Source organism: Neovison vison, chromosome 3 (assembly GCF_020171115.1).
Source record: "Neovison vison isolate M4711 chromosome 3, ASM_NN_V1, whole genome shotgun sequence".
In the NCBI taxonomy this organism is placed as follows: domain Eukaryota; kingdom Metazoa; phylum Chordata; class Mammalia; order Carnivora; family Mustelidae; genus Neogale; species Neogale vison.
This window is the reverse complement of record NC_058093.1, coordinates 233,856,671-233,877,386: the sequence shown is the minus strand read 5'-3', so window position 1 is coordinate 233,877,386 and position 20,716 is coordinate 233,856,671. Positions and strand designations below refer to the sequence as shown.

At 42.0% G+C, this 20,716-nt stretch overlaps 1 protein-coding gene across 2 annotated transcripts in view; it reads left to right on the top strand.

Moving 5' to 3' along the window:
• The first annotated feature begins 1,112 nt into the window (after positions 1-1,112).
• TCTN1 (tectonic family member 1) overlaps positions 1,113-20,716 on the top strand; it is a 33,352-nt gene continuing 13,748 nt past the window's right edge. For both annotated transcript variants that reach the window (XM_044244281.1, XM_044244280.1), the window contains exons 1-7: positions 1,113-1,373; positions 6,001-6,121; positions 10,671-10,801; positions 13,171-13,322; positions 15,953-16,040; positions 17,795-17,904; positions 19,377-19,403. In XM_044244281.1, the coding sequence (XP_044100216.1) occupies positions 1,154-1,373; positions 6,001-6,121; positions 10,671-10,801; positions 13,171-13,322; positions 15,953-16,040; positions 17,795-17,904; positions 19,377-19,403 (849 nt within the window). In that variant the 5' untranslated portion in view covers positions 1,113-1,153. The remainder of the gene's footprint in view (positions 1,374-6,000; positions 6,122-10,670; positions 10,802-13,170; positions 13,323-15,952; positions 16,041-17,794; positions 17,905-19,376; positions 19,404-20,716) is intronic.

The window sequence follows — 20,716 nt, the reverse complement described above, 5'->3', positions numbered from 1 at the left end:
AAAGCATTACATCAGTTGTTAAAAATGGCCCAGAATTTCAGTCAGATATTAAAGCAATCCTTTGTAGGGGGAAAAAAAAGGAAATATCTGTAGTACACCTTTGATCCAATTTTATTTTTCTACACTTTCTGTGGTATGCCAGAGAAAGGTGCTCAAGGCGCCTCTTTGATGATTAGCTTTGTTATATAAACTTAATAAACTGCGTATATGTACAGTTTGGGCATTTTTTCCCTGAATTGGTAAATGTGTTTGAGTAAATACCATGACATTTTAATTTGACATTTACTTCTGAATGGTAAGAAAATTAAGTATCAACCATATAGCCAACATCCCTGGGCTGGGGTATCTTTATAAATAAGCCAGTTGATTGGAGGGGAGTAATTTATAAATATCTTTATCTATCTATCTATCTATCTATATATAAAGATATAAGTATCTTCATAAATAAGCCAGTTGATTGGAAGTAAGTCTTGTGATCTCCATGTCATTTTGCAGAGTTTTTTCAATTTGTTTTTGCTTGTTTCGTTTAAAACACACACATCATTCTACTTAATTTTTGTCAGTTTTTTTTGTTTGTAAAAAGTTAAGTGCTCATTTGCCCCCCCTTATTACAACAGGGTGAAGTTACTTGGCGACCTCCTTAGATCCGGCCATCTAACACAAAAAAACACGAAGCTAATGTTGTCACGGTGTGTGACAGAGAAAATTCAAGGACGATGAAGTGATCACTGTGCTCCTTCGTTATTTAGTAGCTTTGGAGATAGGATCCCAAATTTCCGTCCCCTCACTGGTTAAAATACTGATTCCTGGACACTGCTGTAGACTTACTGAGTCTGAATCCAGGGTCAAACCTTGGAAATATGCATTTTTTTAAACAAGAGCCGCTGTCCGCTTGGAAACCACCGCGGGCATTCTCAAGTCCTGTGCCCCCACTAGCCTCACACAACCCCACGTCCGTGCGTTTCCCTGGTCCCGCCCTCTTTCCGTCTCCGCCCCCGCCCCTCCGTGGCAGGCCTTGTCCAGGCCCCGCCCTCCGCCCCTGCGGTCTCGCGCGGCCTCGCGGGACCCTTCCCGTAATGCCCCGCGCCGAGCAGCCACGGTTGCCAGGCAACGCGCGGTCCCCGCCGCGGCTCGCGCGGCGTTCAGCCTGGCCATGGGGCCGCAGGGCGTTCAGCCGCTCCTGCTTCTGCTTCTGGATTGCTGGGCCTCGGTGAGCGCCCAGACCAGGGCTACTCCGCCTGTGCCGACGGAGAGCCTCAACTCTACGGAGGCAGCCCGGACGACTCCCCGACCCGCCTTGTCTCCGAGGCCCTTTGGAACTCCCAAGGCCCCCGTCCCCACCTCTGGCCCCAGGCCCACCCCGGTCACGGACGGTGGGTACGAAGTGGTAGTTCCTAGGGATCTAGAGTGATCCAACCTGGAGCGGGTAGCCCGGATGAGGCTGTCCTAATGATAGTGAACGTTTATTGAACACTTACTGTGTACAGGCATTGCCGAGTATTTCATAGGCGTTAATTGTCTCAGGAACCCGTAGGGTAGACCTCACTGTCCTCCTCGGAAGAGAAAACCGAGACTTGGGAGCGTAAGTGGGACAGTCTAAACTCTTTGAAATTACTTGCAGTTGTCCTGGACAACATCAACGCTAAAGGTAATAAGGAACGAGTCGTTGCACCTTAGCAGCAGAGATGAAATTACGTAAATCCGAAGTTTCTGGGCAGTTGTGGAAACTGAATGCATAGGATGTGTTGAACTTTTCATTTATCAAAAAGAAACGCCAGAAGTCTAGTTTACTAAATGTGACTACGCCCCTGTCTGAGGACTTGAAATACGAAACCCCGGAATTCCTCCTGTGGTTGAGTTAGAGGTGGGAAGCTAGGGGGTGAGGGGTTATGTCCACTACTTAGGATTCATCATTAAGGATAATTAACATATTTCTCAGAAAGTGATCTAATTCTGGAGCTAGACATTAGTGAATATTTTATAATCTGATTTGATGTGGGTGACTTAAGGGGATGGCTGTGACCCTGAGATTTTCGGAGTGCAGAGTTTTGTGAATATGCATTTTTCTGGGTGAGGGTTCTTAGCAGTGAGCAAGTTTCTCAAAGGGGTTTATGATCTCAAAAAAAAAAAAAAAAAACAACCCACAAAAACCCTTTAAGTCCTCTGTAACTCCAGTATGTGTGCAGTATATATATATATATTTTCTTTTTTTTTTTTCCCTCCCTTCATATGAGAGAAAGATCTTAAGTAAGGCTCAGTATTAGTACATGGAAAACTCATCCTTGGGTGATTCCTTGTACTCTCGGACTTTAGTTCTTGAATCATCATTTCTCCAAAAGTCCTCCTTTGTAAGTTAGTAAGGAATAAGTATATATGTATAAATAAAAGTATAAATGAGTAAGGAGGGATGCCTGGTTGGCTCAGTGAGTTAAAGCCTCTGCCTTTGGCTCAGGTCATGATCGCAGAGTTCTGGGATCAAGCCCCGCATCAGACTCTGCTCAGCAGGAAGCCTGCTTTCTCCTCTCTCTCTGCCAACTTCTCTGCCTACTTGTGATCTCTGTCAAATAAATAAATAAAATCTTTTTAAAAAATGAGTAAGGAAAAGTACAGAAAATACATTTTTTGTTTCAGTATATACTAAAGCTTTTAAAATTTTATTTATTTATTATTTTTTTAAAAAAGATTTTATTTATTTATTTGACAGAGATCCCGAGAGGGAAGAGAGGCGGAGAGGCAGAGGGGCGGAGAGGCAGAGGGGGGAGCAGGCTCCCTGCTGAACAGAGAGCCCGATGTGGGGCTTAATCCCAGGACCCTGGGATCATGAACCTGAGCCGAAGGCAGAGACTTTAACCCACTGAGCCACCCAGGCACCCCTAAAGCTTTTTTTAATTTTTAATTTTTATTATTTTTTTAAATCTTTTTTTTTTTTTTTAAGATTTTATTTATTTATTTGACAGAGAGAGAGATCACAAGTAGGCAGAGAGGCAGGCAGAGAGAGAGGGAAGCAGGCCCCTGCTGCAGAGAGCCCAATTCGGGGCTTGATTCCAGGACCCTAAGATCATGATCCGAGTGCAAGGCAGAGGCTTTAACCCACTGAGCCACCCAGGTGCCCCTAAAGCTTTTTTTAAAAATAAAGCTTTTATATCAAAACTGTTGATTTACCAAATTAGTAGGGAAGGTAAATAAGTGATAGATGGGGACAGACTGCAGCATAGTGTTCAATATCCAAAATTCTCTACGGTTTTTGGACTGGGTTTTCTTTTATCCATCTAAGTATTCCATCTGTTTATGTGATTTCTCCCCAGAATGAAGCTATTCTTGAACCATCATTATTAGGGCATGTATTCAGGGCTATTTTCCAGCATGGGGGGGATGAATTTGCACTTCTGTCTTCTTAAAGGGCCCAGCTTTAGACCTGGAAAGTAATAATAGATGACAGCTGGCATTTATTCACTGCTTACGGTGTAGCAGGCCCTGTGCTAAGCCTTTTGTCTGTAATGTATCTCATTTAATCCCCTGTGATGTATGTCATCCCCATTTTTCAGGTATATTTAGGTAACATCACTGACAGGAGCAGGGGCTGACTGTGAGTGAAAACTGGGCACCATGTGTGGGGTAGATTACAGGTGGAAGAGAAAAGTGATAACTTTCATCTTGATCTGAGCTCTGTTCCTTAGTATCTTGCTCTAGAGCCAGGCATGTCGATGTTAAGAGGTGTAGAAGAGCAGCTGAGAGCTACTCAGACCTTGGGAATGCTCAGCTGATACTTGTTACTGATTAAGGACACTCACATCCTGGATGGAGACCTTCCCCCCTCCCAGTGGAGTTATTAAACACTATTGCTCTGTCCTTACTAGTCTTAGAGCTACTTAAAAGCGCTTTGAGTTCTGGAAAATCAAGATTGTAATTTTAAACACATAAGGCAGGGAGCCTAAACACTATATTTTATATTAGCATGCATGAATTGCATTTTCATTTTACTAAGCACATGGAAGAGTGCTTGGCTGGAGGGGGTAGTATATAAACTTACAGGAGAAGATTTCTGTGTCTCAGATTAAGAAAGGATTGTGTAGGGGTGCCTGGGTGGCTCAGTGGGTTAAAGCCTCTGCTTTCAGCTCAGGTCATGATCCCAGGGTCCTGGGATCGAGCCCCACATCGGGCTCTCTGCTCAGCAGGGAGCCTGCTTCCTCCTCTCTCTCTGCCTGCCTCTCTGCCTACTTGTGATCTCTGTCTGTCAAATAAATAAATAAAATCTTTAAAAAAAAAAAAGAAAGGATTGTGTATTTATTGGCAAAACCTTCCTCTTCTTAGTCATACACTTCTTTCCAGTGTATGTTATTTTACCCTTTTTGAGCTATATTTCTCTAAAGCTCATTTTTGTTGTGAAATAGTTCATACATGCAAGTCAAAATGTTGTGTGGACTCTACCGCCATTTCCTTGAGATCCTTCTTTGTTTTGAATGAGATTTTTTTGAAAAAATGAAATACTACAGGTAAGACAAGCGCTATCTTATTCTCCCCTTCCCAGCAATAATTACTACCATGAATTCAGTGTTTTTCATTCTTATGCTCTGCCATCTTTAAACAGGTGTTTTTCTTCCCTGTTTGACAGAATAAAATAGGGAATTAAAAAAAATTTTTTTTTTTATTTTTAAAGATTTTATTTATTTGTTTGACAGAGAGAGATCACAAGTAGGCAGAGAGGCAGGCAGAGAGAGAGGAGGAAGCAGGCTCCCTGCTGAGCAGAGAGCCCAATGCGGGCCTCGATCCCAGGACCCTGAGATCATGACCTGAGCAGAAGGCAGCAGCTTAACCCACTGAGCCACCCAGGCGCCCTAAAATAGGGAATTAAAAATCCAGAGAGTCATTATTATTAAAAATGTTGTGGGGGTGCCTGGGTGGCTTAGTCTGTTAAGCTTCTAGGTCTAGGTTTGGGGTCAGGTCATGATCTCGGGGTTGTGAGATTGAGCCTTTCATGGGGGCTCCTCAGTGGGTGTGGATTCTCTCTCACCCTGAGTCCCTTTCTCCCCACTCCTTCTCATGTGCTCTCTCAAAAAAGAAAAATGTTATGAAGTGGGGAGATTTCTATCCCTGTCATGCTTTACTGTTTAAATTACCAAAGACAGGAGCACCTCGGTGGCTCAGTTGTTTAAGTGTGTGCCTTTGGCTCAGGTCATGGTCCTGGAGTCCCAGGATCAAGCCTCACATCCGGCTCCCTGCTTAACGGGGAGTCTGCTTCTCCCTCTGCCCCTCACCTCGCTTATGTTCTCTCTCTCTCAAATAAAATCTTAAAAACAAATTACCAAAGATATTTCCAGAACCCCAAGTACAAAGCACCCGAATCAGCTTGATTCTTGATCAATAGTTTGTGAATGCAGGCTCAGCTTCAAAGACGCAGGTGACGTCTGGAGAGATAGAAATTTGAGAACCCTGATTCCTGGTGGCCTTCTTTGGGCTCCTCCTCTGAATCAGAATCTCCAGAGAAGGGGCAGGGGGATCTGTACTATTACACCAGTGGTACCTATGGTCTGGCAAGTGATTTAGCATGCTGGTTCGTAAATTATCTGCATCATCTGGAAAGTTTTTGAAAAACATGTCTGGGTTTCCTAGCTGACCAGCTGGTGGTTCTGAAGGGCAGAGAAGTGATATAGCATGCTAGTTCTTAAACCTGTTTTAATTATCAGCATTACCTGGATAATTTTTGAAAAACACAAATGCCTGGGTTTCATAGTCAGCTTACCAAATCAGAGTCTTTGTAGGTGGAGCACAAACAGCATTTTCCAAGTGAGTCAGATGATTAGCTAGCTACTTGGGGGAAACCTCAGATTGAGAAGCATTCAAACTGACTAATTTTCAATTCACAGATCGCCCCCAAAGTACAATACGAAAAATATAACGGACCTTTTGTATGAAATGGACTTTCAACACTTCGCAGTGGCAGGGGCCAGTCACTCCCTGCTGGTGGTGAAGTTCTGGGGCCCACCTCTTTTGTTTCTGTAGTTGCTGCTCTGTGTGTCTGTGACCTGACTCCCGCTCAGTGTGACGTCAACTGCTGCTGTGATCCTGATTGCAGCTCCACAGATGTCAGTGTCTTTTCTGCCTGTTCAGTTCCAGTTGTCATGTAAGTTGGTTTCCCATGCAGTTTTGATGACATTGGTCCAAGATTATAAAATCTGGGGACAGAAAGTGAAAAATCTTCTAGGTGGAAACACCCAAATTTGGGTTTCTTGAATTTTGCATCATTAGGAAGCCATGCTCTCCAGACCATTCTGCAGAAGAGTATCTCTCCCTTATTTGCATCCTGCGGGATGATAGGGCAGGCAAAAGACAGAGCCTACTTCGTTAAGAGTATAAGGAAATCTTTGTATTCAGAGATTGAATTACATTTCACTCTGATTTGTAAACAGATAACACGTACAGCTTTGTATAAGTGAATTTGTCTCACGTAAGTGGCCTAGGGTGGAAAGTGCAGTTGAATTTACAGCTTTTGTTGTGGACATAGTACTTGTAACAAAAAATTAGATGGGAACGCTTTGTTTACTTTTCTGATACGTAAATCTACCAGGAATTCTCACAATTCACATTGTATAGGAGAACAATGGAAAATGATATTCCCAGTCGATTACAAGGTAAAGAAACAATCTCTTCTGAATGATTTGTTTCTTGTAATTCAGACTTCAAAGGTCTTTGAAAAATACAGCACTTAAAAGAGGTTAATTTATTCAGGATGGGACCAATTATTATTCAGAGATAGTTAAATTTAGTCTGTAGCAGTTGATACTTGATAGATTTAATGTTTTCGGAAATACAATGTGTTTTTCCCATGAAAAACTGTCTTTTTTAAAAAAAGATTTTAATTGGGCGCCTGGATGGCTCAGTCATTAGGCATCTGTCTTCAGCTCAGGTCATGATCCCAAGGTCCTGGGATCGAGCACCACATCAGGCTACCTGCTCAATGGGGAGCCTGCTTCTCCCACTCCCCTTGCTTGTGTTCCCTCTCTCGCTGTCTCTCTGTCAAATAAATAAATAAAATCTTAAAAAAATAAAATTAAAAAATATAAGATTTTTTTAAAATTAAACACTTTATTTATTTGACAGAGCTCACAAGTAGCAGAGAGGCAGGCAGAGAGAGAGAGCAGGGAAGCAGGCTCTCTGCTCAGAGCCTGATGCGGGGCTCGATCCCAGGACCCTGATATCATGACCTGAGCCGAAGGCAGAGGCTTAATCCACTGAGCTACTCAGGCGCCCCCCAAAAAACAAGATTTTTTTAAAAAAATATTTTATTTATTTATTTGACTGGCAGAGATCACAGATAGGCAGAGAGGCAGGCAGAGAGAGGAAGGGAAGCAGGCTCCCTGCTGAGCAGAGAGCCCGATGCGTGGCTCGATTCCAGGACCCTGGGATCAGGCCCTGAGCCGAACGCAGAGGCTTTAACCCACTGAGCCACCCAGACGCCCCCAAATATAAGATTTTAATCAGTTTGAGAGAGAGTACACACATGGCACAAGGGGGAGCAGAGGCAGAGGGAGAAAGAATCTCAAGCAGATTCCATGGCAGCCCTGTGGCTCCATCTCACAACCCATGAGATCATGACCTGAGCCTAAATCAAGAGTCATTAGACACTTAACCAACTAAGCCACCCAGGTAGGTGCCCCTCATGAGAAATTATATTACTGACCATTGGGAAACTGAATCTGCTTCTAATGTTCTAAAAATGTTTGGAGAATGGTATGTTGTTGTAGTCAGTTTATTTTTCTGGGTATCTGGACTGCAGCATGGTTCAGACTTTGTTAGAAATCATTCTGCTTTTCTGCCTTTGTAAGTATCAAAAGCCTGAGAGTGAGATTTTGGCTCTATTAATTTAGATGACATTTTTTCTTTCATTAGGCAATACTGAATTTTAGATATAGACTATTTAGTATGTGGGTTAACAAGCTTTTTCTGTAAAAGGGCACATTGTAAATATTTTAAGCTTCAGAGGCCAGTGGTCTCTGTTGCAACTTCCTCACCTCTACCACTGATGGGCAAAAGCCGCCATGTAAATGAATGGGCATGACGATGTTTCAGTAAAACATCATTTATAACATTAGGGATGGTTTGTGGACCCCTGGTATAGAAGTTAGAGCTGAATCCATAGTGCCCTCAGGAAAGGACCTCAGAATTTTTTTGAGTTAGTTTTGCTTATGACTTTCTCCTAAATAAGAAGTGTAGAAATAATGAAATAAAAATTGATAATCCACTAATTGATTATCTTCATTATTTAGGTTCTGACTCATAAAAGGTTTGTTTACATCTGCTAAACAGTTAACAGCTAATCCTATCATCTAATGATTTGTAAATTTATTGTTAAGGTTACTGGATTAATATCTGTTTTCCTCACTAGATGTAAACTTCACTTGAGAGCAAGAATACTATCCCTTATGCCACTAGTGCCTAGCACGTAGTTGGCCCTCGGGAGAAGTGAGTTGAATCAATGAATGAATTATTCCCCTCTACCCCTAACACACCCTCTAGTATTCTCTTGACTTCTCTACCATTGTTCTCTTAGACAGATACCTAAGCCAGAACCTGGGGGTTACCCTGACTCCCGCCTCCCCTCCGCCTTCTCACATCTGGCCTCCTTTCACACCATGCCGTACCTTTCACAAACACCAGGGATGTAGGATGAGCTGGATGCGGCCTTGCCCTCCGGGAGCCCACTGAGTGGAGAGATAAAGGAGTGGGTGGCAGTTCTGCCCCAGGCACTGAGATAACTCAGAGGAGTAGGCTCTAACCTAGGCTATTGGACTAGTTAACGCTTTCAGTTGGTTAAGTGTCTGCCTTCAGCTCAGGTCATGATCCCAGAGTCCTGGGATCAAGTCCCACATTAGGCTTCTTGCTCAGTGGGAAGCCTGCTTCTCCCTCTGTCTGCTGCTCCCCCCGCCTTGTGCTCTCTCGCTGACAAACAAATAAAATTAAAGAAAAAAAAAAGAAAAAACTTAAGTACTCAGAATTTATGTGAAGAAAACTTGAAATATAGTGACAGAACATTTGACTAAATGGAGAAATAGTTGATATACTGGGATAGGAAGAATCATTATGTAAACATGTAAACTAACTTATAAAAACTTAATTTATAATTGTAATTCCAGTCAGATGGGGGAAGGATAATGCACCAAAATGATTCGGAACCCCTGGGTAGCTCAGTCGTTAGTCTCAGCTCAGTCTGCCTTCCGCTCAGGTCATGATCCCAGGGTTCTGGGATGTGGCCCCGCATTAGGCTCCCTCCTCAGCAGGAAGCCTGCTTCTCCTTCTCCCACTCCCCCTGCTTGTGTTCCCTCTCTCGCTGTCTCTCCACCAAATAAATAAATAAAATTGTAAAAAAAAAATGATTCTATATAACAAAAAGCACTGTAAAATTGAAAGGTCACAAACAGGGAAAGAATATTTACAACACATGATACTCAGAAGAGATTCTTAAAGATATGGATTCTCACAGACCAATGAGAAAATATTCCTTTTTTTTTTTGAGAAGACAAACATTTTAATAAAACATGGTCAAGAGATATGAAGAAGCACCATACTGAAGAAGAGATACCACTTGAGCAATAACCATATGGAAAAATGTTTAAGCTCCCTAGTAAATGAGAAAATTCAAATTAAAATGAGGTAACAGATTTTTGCCCATGAAATTGGAAGGGGGGAGAAACTGGATAGTATCTATTACTGGCAAGAGCACAGGGACCTACGCACTCTAACTGTGGTATTGGTGAGCGAGCATCTTCCCTTTCTGGAGGGAGATCTGGCTGTATGTCTCAGAAGCCATGAAGAATACACCTAGCTTCTGACCCGGCAATTCTACTTCAGGGAGCCTAGCCCAAGAAAATAGCTGGAGACATTCATAAAGATATATGTGCAAGGATGATGTTATAGTATTATATTAATCTGGGAAACTATAAGTAGCCCAAATCGACAGCAGAGATTTGGCTAAAAAAAAATTGGAGTATCTTAGTAAGTTGGTATACAGTGAAGCCATTTCATATAATATTGCAAAAACTTATCAATGACATGGGAAATATTGGGGCAATACATATTGAGAAAAGGCTTTAAAGCAGTGGGTAAATTAGGATCCTTTTTTGTTGTATCTATATCTCCACACCATATCTGTATGAAATTGATTAGAGTTTCTCAAGTCTGGGATTGGTTGAAGTCTTGACTGTACCCTAACTTCTAAGCCCCCAGACTTCCAGATGACTTCACATTTTCTGATTTTCACAGTCCTTTAAAGATCACTTTATTCTAAAGACAAGGAATTTTGAATCCATTTTGGGTACTAACAAACAATCTGCAGTTGTGCAAAATTTTATGTGATTGATTGTGTCAGAGTTTACAGGATTCCTTTACATCAAAATTATACCCTGATCTGTATTCCATACTTGACAAGGTTTCCTTTAAGGTTATTCTACCTGTCTTAATATTTTCCCTGTTAGAGGAAAAAATTTCAAATGCCAGACCCTTTAACCCTGAAAAAACTAAATAAAAGTGGATTCAGTTCTAACATCATGCTTTCATAAATATCTTCTGTGGAGTTGTTAACACAGTACGGTACAGGCATCTGACAGTTTTAAAATCTAGCTAAGATTGTGTGCATATGCCTTAACATTTTGTATTATTATTTTTTTAATTTTCAGGGGTGATAGTCAGTTTTGTAGTCAAAAAGCAGCCATCTATTCATTGAATTTTACAGCAAATCCACCTCAAAGGATATTTAGACTTGTTGACCAGATTAATCCATCTATTTTCTGCGTTCATATTACAAACTGTAAGTATTTGATGGTGACATGCTTTGAGAAGCCCTGGAAGTTTTTTCTTTAAAAAGTTGTTTTATGGAGGGGCACCTGGGTGGCTCAGTTGGTTAAGCATCTGCCTTTTGCTCAGGTCATGATCCCAGGGTCCTGGGATCGAGCCCCAAGTTGGGCTCTCTGCTCAGCAGGAAGCCTGCTTCTCTCTCTCTCTCTTTGCCTGCCTCTCTGCCTAGTTGTGTTCACTCTCTATCTCTCTGTCAAATAAATAAATAAAATCTTAAAAGTGCTTTTATGGAAATATGTCTCAGTTAGATTTAAAGCAATAATTTTATGGTTTGGCTAAGGTGCATCTTCTGAGGCTGTTTCACAGGCCACTGCAAGTGACTTTTTTTTTTTTAAAGATTTTATTTATTTTATTTGACAGACAGAGATTACAAGTAGGCAGAGAGGCAGGCAGAGAGAGAGAGAGGAGAAAGCAGGCTCCCTGCTTGACTGGCAGAGATCACAGATAGGCAGAGAGGCAGGCAGAGAGGAAGGGAAGCAGGCTCCCTCCTGAGCAGAGAGTCCGATGTGGGGCCCGATCCCAGAACCCTGGGATCATGACCTGAGCCGAAGGCAGAGGCTTTAACCCACTGAGCCACCCAGGTGCCGCTGCAAGTAACTTTATAGACCTTTGGGCATGAGCATTTTCTTTAAAACTAATGTGCTTATGTAGTGGTCTTTATTTCACTGGTGTTTATAATATGTAGACACGTATAGGAATCTAGGTTTATTTAGGTTATGTGTGTGTGTTTTTTTTTAATTTCCTCATGGTTTAATGTTTGAAAATCAGGTTCAGCTTTGGTTTCAATTTCCTTTTTTCTCTTTTATTTTTACTAAGAATATTTGCATGAAAACAGGATCTTTATTTTTATCTGAGCATTTAGCTCAAATAGGTGTTTAGATCCAAAGTACATGTAAGTTTAAAATGTTAACAAGATATCTATTTGACAGAGCGAGATCACAAGTAGGCAGAGAGGCAGGCAGAGGGAGAGGAGAAGCAGGCTCCCTGCTGAGCAGAGAGCCCGATGTGGGCCTCGATCCCAGGACCCTGAGATCATGACCTGAGCCAAAGGCAGCGGCTCAACCCACTGAGCCACCCAGGCGCCCCCTTAACAAGATATCTAAGATCAGAGATGTATTTACGGTTTTATCAATTAAGCTTCATCATCTTTTCAGAACATCTTTATTTTTTTTATTAAATTAATTTATTTATTTTCAGAAAAACAGTACTCATTATTTTTTCACCACACCCAGTGCTCCATGCAATCCGTGCCCTCTCTAATACCCACCACCTGGTACCCCAACCTCCCACCCCCCCAGCCACTTCAAACCCCTCAGATTGTTTTTCAGAGTCCATAGTCCTCTTTATATTTTGAATTTGTTCCCTTGCAGTTTAAAACTAGGCAAATGCTCTGTGATTTTTTTTCCCTTTTTTTTTTTTTTTTTTTTTTTAGAGGGAAGAGAAGCAGGGGGAGGGTCAGAAGGGGAGAGAGAGAGAGAATCTTAAGCAGATTCCACCCCAGGATGGACACGGAGCTCAAGCTCACAATCCCGAGATTATGACCCGAGATGAAATCAAGAGTTGGACACTTAACTGGCTGTGCCACCCAGAGCCACCCAGTGTTGTGGGATTTGTAATCTAAAGTAATGACTGCTCAGTCATTGTCAGATTCTGTGACATAACACCAGGCAAGTGAACATACCAGCCCATTTCCTCCTTCTCCCAAGATATCCTATACACAGCACATTATTCTCTTGGGCTTTGGTTTGGAGGTAGCTGTGTGAGGGTAGAAAAAAATCCGTTGGCCATCTGCAGAGAACTTTGCCTTAGAGGTAAATGCAGCAGGCTCCTCAGTCCATGGGCTGGAGAAAGATTGGTTATTATTGGCTTCTGTTGTGCTGTTTGCCTGCAGGCTTTAGAAACTGTTACTTACACATGATTAGAGAAGCAGGCTGAGTCTGAAGATCCTGTTTATTTAATAAGACTCGAGAAATTCTGGGTAAAGTAAATATGGAAAGAGAGGCTGTTTTTTACACATCAACCTAATGCGACTAAAAACTGTCTCCAAGGGCGCCTGGGTGGCTCAGTGGGTTAAGCCGCTGCCTTCGGCTCAGGTCATGATCTCAGGGTCCTGGGATCGAGGCCCACGTCGGGCTCTCTGCTCAGCAGGGAGCCTGCTTCCTCCTCTCTCTCTGCCTGCCTCTCTGCCTGCTTGTGATCTCTCTCTGTCAAATAAATAAATAAAATCTTTAAAAAAAAAAAAACAAACTGTCTCCAAAATATTATGTTATATATATCATGTACATATTGTATGCTGACTTAGAATACTTTTTCTAAAAACAGATAAACCTGCGTTATCCTTCATTAATCCAGAAGTGCCTGATGAAAATAATTTTGATAAATTGATGAAAACATCTGATGGTTTTTCCTTCAGTTCAGAATCAGAGATTTCTTTCTCAACCCAGTCGGACACTCTAGCTCCTGCTAAATATAAGGTGAGCCAAGAACTTAATTAAGTCCACTCATCTTCTTGCAAATATCCCATCCTTGTTAGTTAATTTTTCAGTATGTTCTTAGCAAAATTGGCTTCCTCAAGACAGAATTCACATTATAGAGGTAAAGACGTAATGTTCGTGCCTAGAAATCAAAGATCACAAAAATTAAAAATGAGTAGTTGAGTTTTAACATAGGGTTTAAAGTTATTTATTCATTAGTAAGCCTGCATTTATCTCTGCAGAAATCTTTGCACTTCTCCATCTTAAAAGACGCAGCAGAGTTCTTGAGTCATATTGCTAGGGGCACGGAGTGGATTGGTTGGGTGCCTGGGTCCTCTTCTCAAAGCTCTACTTAGTTTTGCAGACTTAAGGAAGATATGTGCTATTTTATATACATTCATTAGTAAGGGGCGCCTAGGTGGCTCAGTGGGTTAAAGCCTCTGCTTTCAGCTCGGGTCATGATCCCAGGGTCCTGGGATCGAGCCCCGCATTCGGCTCTCTGCTCAGCAGGGAGCCTGCTTCCTCCTCCCTCTCTGCCTGCCTCTCCGCCTACTTGTGATCTCTGTCTGTCAAAGAAATAAATAAAATATTAAAAAAAATTTATTTTATACATTCATTAGTAAACCTGTAAATGCTGTATATATTAACTTTGAATAAGTTTCAGATTTTTGGGAAGCATCTTTATTTATTTATTTTTGAAGATTTTGTTTATTTATTTGACAGAGATCACAAGTAGGCAGAGAGGCAGGCAGAGAGAGAGAGAGGGAAGCAGGCTCCCCGCTGAGCAGAGAGCCTGATGTGGGGTTCGATTCCAGGACCCTGAGATCATGACCCTAGCCGAAGGCAGAGGCTTAACCCACTGAGCCACCCAGGCGGCCCTGGAAGCATCTTTAGAGAAATACAGAAGCATCATGTGCTAGTTCTAAAAGTTAAAAATATGGAGGTACCTGGGATGGAAAGGCCCCTGTGTCCACTAAAATGCACATTGCAAATCACTGTTTACAGATTGGTTTATATTCTGATTGAAATGTACCTATAAAAATATATGTATAGTATTGTAGAGAAGTAAGATTTATAGTCATCTACATTGTTCTGTAAGCATGCTTTCTTTTTTTAAAAGATTTTATTTATTTATGACCTGAGCCGAAGGCAGTTGCTTAACCAACTGAGCCACACAGGCACCCTGTAAGCTTGCTTTTTTATTCAGTGATAAATCTTATGCATCTTCTCATATCAGTGTAAAAGTTAACATTTCTTGCAGAGCTTTCCAGATATTAATTCACACAACCCTGAAAGGGATATGTCATTATTCCATTTAACTGATAAGAAAAACTTCTATATAGGAAAGTAACTTGGTAGAGCCACTGTTGAAGCTACATGTGTTCATGATAAAAAGTATCCCTTCTGTGTATGTATCAGCTTTTATTACTGACCCATTAACAGACATTTGTTTCCAGTTTTTCTATTATAAATAATCCAGAATGAACATTCTTATAGATACTTATGTCTTTGATTTAATCCTTAGGATACCTTCCTATAACTGGATCAACTTAGTCAAAATGAATGGAAATTTAAAATATCCATGTCAGATTGCCTTCTAGAAAGATTACAGGAGTTTAAACTTCCAGGTCCAGTGAAGGAGAGGATTTGTTTCCCCATATCCTTGTTGGTGCCAAAGCATTTGGTTACTTTTAAATTCAAGAAAATTGGTTGTATGCACAATAGCTGTAAATTTTGTTCTGAATATTGGGAAAAGGTTTTACGTGGTTTGGTTTGGGGAAGGAAAGCCCATCAGTGTTAATGATTTTAATGTGTACTATGTCTATTATTTAAAGAATTACTGCTAGTAAAAAGTAATTACCTTGGGGCGCCTGGGTGGCTGCTCAGTCTGTTGGGCATCTGGCTTCAGCTCAGGTCATGATCGCAGGGTCCTTGTGTCGAGCCCGGTGTTGGGCTCACTGCTCAGTGCAGACCTGCTTCTCCCTCTCTCCCTCTGCAACTCCCCCTGCTTGTGCACTCTCTCTCTGTCAAGTAAATAAATAAAATTTAAAAACTACCTCTCTCACCCCTGTTCCTGGCCACCCAGTTCCTGTCTGCACAGGCAGACACTATGTCAATTTCTTATATAACTTTCCAGAGGAATTCTGTAACAAAAATGCCTGCAGGGGCGCCTGGGTGGCTCAGTCGGTTAAGCATCAGGCTCTTGATTTCAGCTCAGATCATTATCTCAGGGTTGTGAGATGGAGCCTGACATAGGGTTCTGCACTCTGCCTGGGAGTCTCCTTGAGATTCCATCTCACCCTGCCCCCTCCCTGCTTGCGTATGCACCCTTGCACGTGCGTATGTACACACGCGTGCACACACACACACGCTCTCTTTCTAAAATAAATCTTAAAAAAAGAAAGCCTGCAAGTAAAATAACATGCACATACACAGAAACACATATCCTTGAAAGAAAGGGGTGGAGCAGCCGGGTGTAAGCTCCATGTAGGCAAAGACCACATCTGGTTTTTTGCTCACGACTTTGTTTCTGGTGCCCGTGATGCAGCCTGGCACAAGGTAGGTGTCCGGTGTGTGTTGCATGAATGCTTTCATAGCGCCGTAATGCCTACTGCTTGGTCTCTTTGCAGTATGGGGCCCCTCTGCAGACTTCAGATTCATTCTTGAGATTTCCCTCTCCCCTTACGTCATCTCTGTGCACTGATAATAACCCTGCAGGTAAGACACTGGGTATTTTTCATTCTCTAAGATGTTTGCTCTAAGCTTAAATTTATAGTCGTCATAATTAAACAAGCTTCAGAACTGGAACAGTCTTAGAGTTGAAAGAGGCCTCAAAGGTTATGCAGGTCAGATTTCCAACCATATCTTTTTTGCCACACACAGTCACTGCTTGAGCACTTGTAGTGGTGGGGAATTCACTTCCTGAAGCCAGCCTGCTCAGTTGTTTAACCCTTCTAGTTGTTGGAGAGTTCTTTCTCCACTGGAGCTGAAGTTTGTCAGTTACTAGTATTTATTAAGCACTTACTGTGTGCTTGCATGTGTTTTCCCATTTGATTGCCACAGTAATCCCTGAAGGTCGGGCTATTCATTTTTTAGACGAGGAACCTGAGAAACATTCAGTCTCTTGTTCAGGCTCACTCAGGCAGTGGTGGAGCAGGGATACAGCCCACACAGCCGCCTCCCACAGGACATGCTTCTCCTTTCAGGAGCCTCATAGAGTCTGTGGAGTGACCGTCTTGGCAGCGGGAGGCAGCAGGTGTGGCTCTCCAATCCTTAAGGCAGCACCACTGCAAAGAAGCTAGCTAAGTAGCGTATGGTGGCATGTGGCCCTAATGAAACATCTTTTTGTAGAGGAACAGAAATGGATTCTGTTGAAAAGACACTCAACCTTGCTCACAATAGGAACAGTGCAATTTAAAACCAAACTGAGGTACCATTTCCATGTAATGGCCTGGCAAAGCTTAAGAAACTTAAGGCTCTGGAGAAGTAGGCACTTATCTACACTGCTGGCAGGACTGCAAATTGTTACAATCTCTGTGAAGAGCAATTTAGCAATATGTGTCAAAATTGCAAATGAATATGCCCTTTGACCCATTGTTCTGCTTCTAGGAGTTGGTCCTACAGAATCTGGCCCGCTTACAAAATAGTACATTGCAGCATTGTTTGTGATGGCAAAGCTAGAGACAACTTAAGTGTCTGTTAATGTGGAACTTGGTGAATAAATTATGACATATCTATAATAGAATACTAATTATCCCTAAAAAAAAAAAAAAAAAAAAAAAAAAAGAGGAGGAGGAAGCTCTTCATGTTCTAAGATAGCCTGAACTCCAGGATACATTGTTCAGTAAAAAAAGCAAAGGGTAGAATATATAGCATTTGTTTTTTACCAAAAGGGGAAAGAAATACTAAAAATATATGTATACACACACACTTCTATTTGCATAGAATATTTCCAGAAAGATTCACAATAAACTTGATGCTGATTGTCTCTGGGGACAAGCAGTTGTCTCTGGTGGTGGCTGGGGGGTGGGTGGGAGGGGACAAGCATTAGAGGGACAGTCTCTCAGTATCTTTTTGTGCCCTTTGAATTCTGAATCGTGTGAGAGCATTACCTTTAAAAAGGAATTTATTTATTTATTTATTTGACAGAGAGAGAGAGACAGCAAGAGAGGGAACACACTAGGGGAAGTGGGAGATGGAGAAGCAGGTCTCCCAGTGAGCAGGGAGCCCATTCCAGGGCTCAATCCCAGAATCCTGGGATCATGACCTGAACCGAAGGCAGATCCTCAATGACTGAGCCACCCAGGCACCTTTAAAAACATAATTTTTAAGCCCTTTTAAGCATGTTGTATATCTCTATTATAACTTATTTTATGGTTTTACTTAGACTACAATTGTTTAGTTACCATTGAACAGTTGAAAAATTTATTCTCTCATTTTTTTTTTTCCCTTGGGAATGTTATGATTTCTAGCATTTCTGGTGAACCAAGCTGTTAAGTGCACCAGAAGAATAAATTTGGAACAGTGTGAAGAAATTGAAGCCCTGGGCATGGCTTATTACAGCAGTCCTAAAATTCTGAGGGTAAGAATTATTTTGAAGTGAAACTTACTCGTCAGATTTGTTTTCTGTTCTTTTCACCCTTTTGAAGTATGACAAGTATAGAATAATTGCAGTACATGATTGACAACTCAAGTTTAAATTTTTCTTCTCTAGTTCTTTGGTATGCTGATACCAAAGATGCTGAAATAATCACTTAAATGGTTTTTATTTTTATATAGTTCATATTTTGCTTTTGTTCATTGTTTTATTTTTGGCTTTCAATCATTTTGATGGTAACCAATAATTCTTTCTTCTAAATTAAAAAAAAAGACTTTATTTAATAACACAAAACTTCAGAAATTATAAAAACATCTTAATGTCTGTGACAGAAATGATCACATTAGCACCAAGAAGATACCTGAGAGGCTAGAAAAGATAATCCACTTTCTGTTGTCAGCTAAAATCAGCAGGAAAGAACAGGCAGGAAATAGGATTGCTGGCAAAGAAGAGGTCATGGGAGGTCAAGGCACTATAGAGGCCCTTTCTTTCTGGTTGTAGTGACTAAAGCCTAGTGGGATAGGACAGGCCACTGGGCCTCTTATTTGGGGCATGCCATGGAGGGTTGTAAGAGGTGAAGATTTTGCTCAATGATGAAAAAAAAAATCATATGATTATTGTGGATTTCCACCATGTGATTTCCTTATTTTGGAGGGAACGGGAAGGGAGTAGGGTGGTCCATGACATCAATATTCATCTGGACTGCAGTCTTCAGAATTGAGTTGAAGATTTTCTTCTCCTTTCCCATTCTGTCTTCCCCTCTTCTCGCAAGTCAGCTACGTAGGCCTGTGAATTCTTCCAGTTATATGCCTTCTCCTGGCGGTCCTGGCTGTAGCCTGTCAGGTGTGCAGGCACAACTCTCTCAGCACAGGCCTCCCCAAACATGTCTACTCTGCCCCCTCCCTTTGACCCTGTAGGGTGTCTTGTGATGAGAAGTGGCGGGGATGGGAAATGAAGGGAGTGGTCCTTTAGAAGGAGTCCTTGGCTCTGTTGGGGAGGGAGGAGCTCACTGTTGAGGGGCTTGGGCTGTAGGTGGGAAGAGAAGTTAGGAGGCATTGGAAATTTCCTGGGCCAGCAATGGTGGCCTTTTGGTGTGGACATGCACAGCAGGGTGACCAGAAGACTAGGAGCCACATCTTCCCCACAGCGCTGTGTCACTGGTGATCATGTAGAAAGTACCGAATGATTACGCTGAAGCAGGGAGACTTCCTGAGACCCGCTCTGTGGGGCTGCTGTATTCTATTAAGCTTCCAATATGAAGGAAATGAATATAGAAGGAAGATAAAGCTACCTCTTTGATTATGACATAGATATGAAAAGTCTTGATTAAGGAAATTCCGTTTTCCTCCTTATGAAGTCTTTAATAAGGTGATTATGCCCTTTAACCCGTAGTCTGAAAAAGCAATAAAAATGCTTTTCTTTGTACTTAACAAAATTTGTTGTTTCTTTTTGTTTAGGTTCCTGGTTTAAGAACAGAGGCAGAGGTAAGAGTATTTCTTGATGGAAAGTAAGCTAGTTTATAATACGTTGTCTTATTTCTAAGCCTTTTGAAATGAATACACTTAGTATTACAAGGATATCTTACTGCCAGTAAGAACATTTGCCAAAAGAATGAAATGAGGAAGCTCTGTAGTGGCCCAACCTTTCGTAATTACAAAAGGGGGAGGTTTCCAAATTCCCTGTTTTTGCAGTTAGCTCTTTTTCACATTTAAATGGCATGACTGTGTTCACGGACAATGGGTGTGATGACTTCTCTGCTTTCCTGGCCTCCCTTGAGGTCTTGGTCTCTTGTCCAGAGAGTTGGCTAGCTCCCAAGACACTGTCTGTCTCTGGTAGGAGATGGAAACCTCTTGCCTGTGTATGTCTATACCTGTGTAGGGGTGGAACACTCCTGGGGTAGCTTCAGGGGTTGAGGTGTGGGTGTTAAGTTCTATTGGACCCCAGCTCAGGGGTTCTGCAGGCTGTGATCAGGTGGTCAAGATCTTTCTGTGGATATGTCAGCAAAGGAACATGGATCTAACACCCCTTATTTTTGGGTCTGTGAGTACAGTCCCCAAGGAGGCCCGGGGCATTGGCCTTGTTACGGTCTCCCAGAGCTTGTGGGATTGGCTGGCCTTGGTTCAAAATTCAGCTTTGCCATCGTTTTCTCCTGTGACATGTGCCTCATTCCCCCCAGTTGTCCAGCAGATGGTAAGTGTCCGCCCCTGAGGCTGACGTGATGTCCCAGTGGGGGAATGCATGTGACAGGCTCTGTGCAGCGTCTGGCACCCAGGTGGCAGTTGGGACAGTGATACCTGCTGTAACTGATTTCATTAAGTCTCCAGATACAGACGTGTTTGAGGTAGACATTTGGAAGGAAATAGTCTTGTGACTTTGGACTTCACACCTCTATGTGTGGGCCTGGATTTCCTCATTTGTGAAGGTGTTTTTCAAACTTGTTTTAGTTACAAAGTTTTTTCAAATGTGATCTCAAGCAGAACTCTCCCAGTGTGTAACTTGGATTGAATCCAAAGCCCCTGGTTGGAGCAGGGGTGGGGGCCAGAGCCCTCCACCTGCCCAGCCTCTGCGGCTCTCTTTTTGGTCCTTCTGATGAATCTTTTGTTTTGTTTTGTTTGTTTTTTCTGGTTTTTTTTTTTTTTTTTTTTCCCCTTCTGAGGAACCTTGTGGCTCCCAGGAACACAGGGTGAAAACCATATAATAGACTAGCTCTCAAATACCTCTAGCCTCTATAAAGTGCTTTGATTCTACCATTCAGACCTTGAACTGTCTATGGGGGCAGCAAGCCCATCAGCCTTGT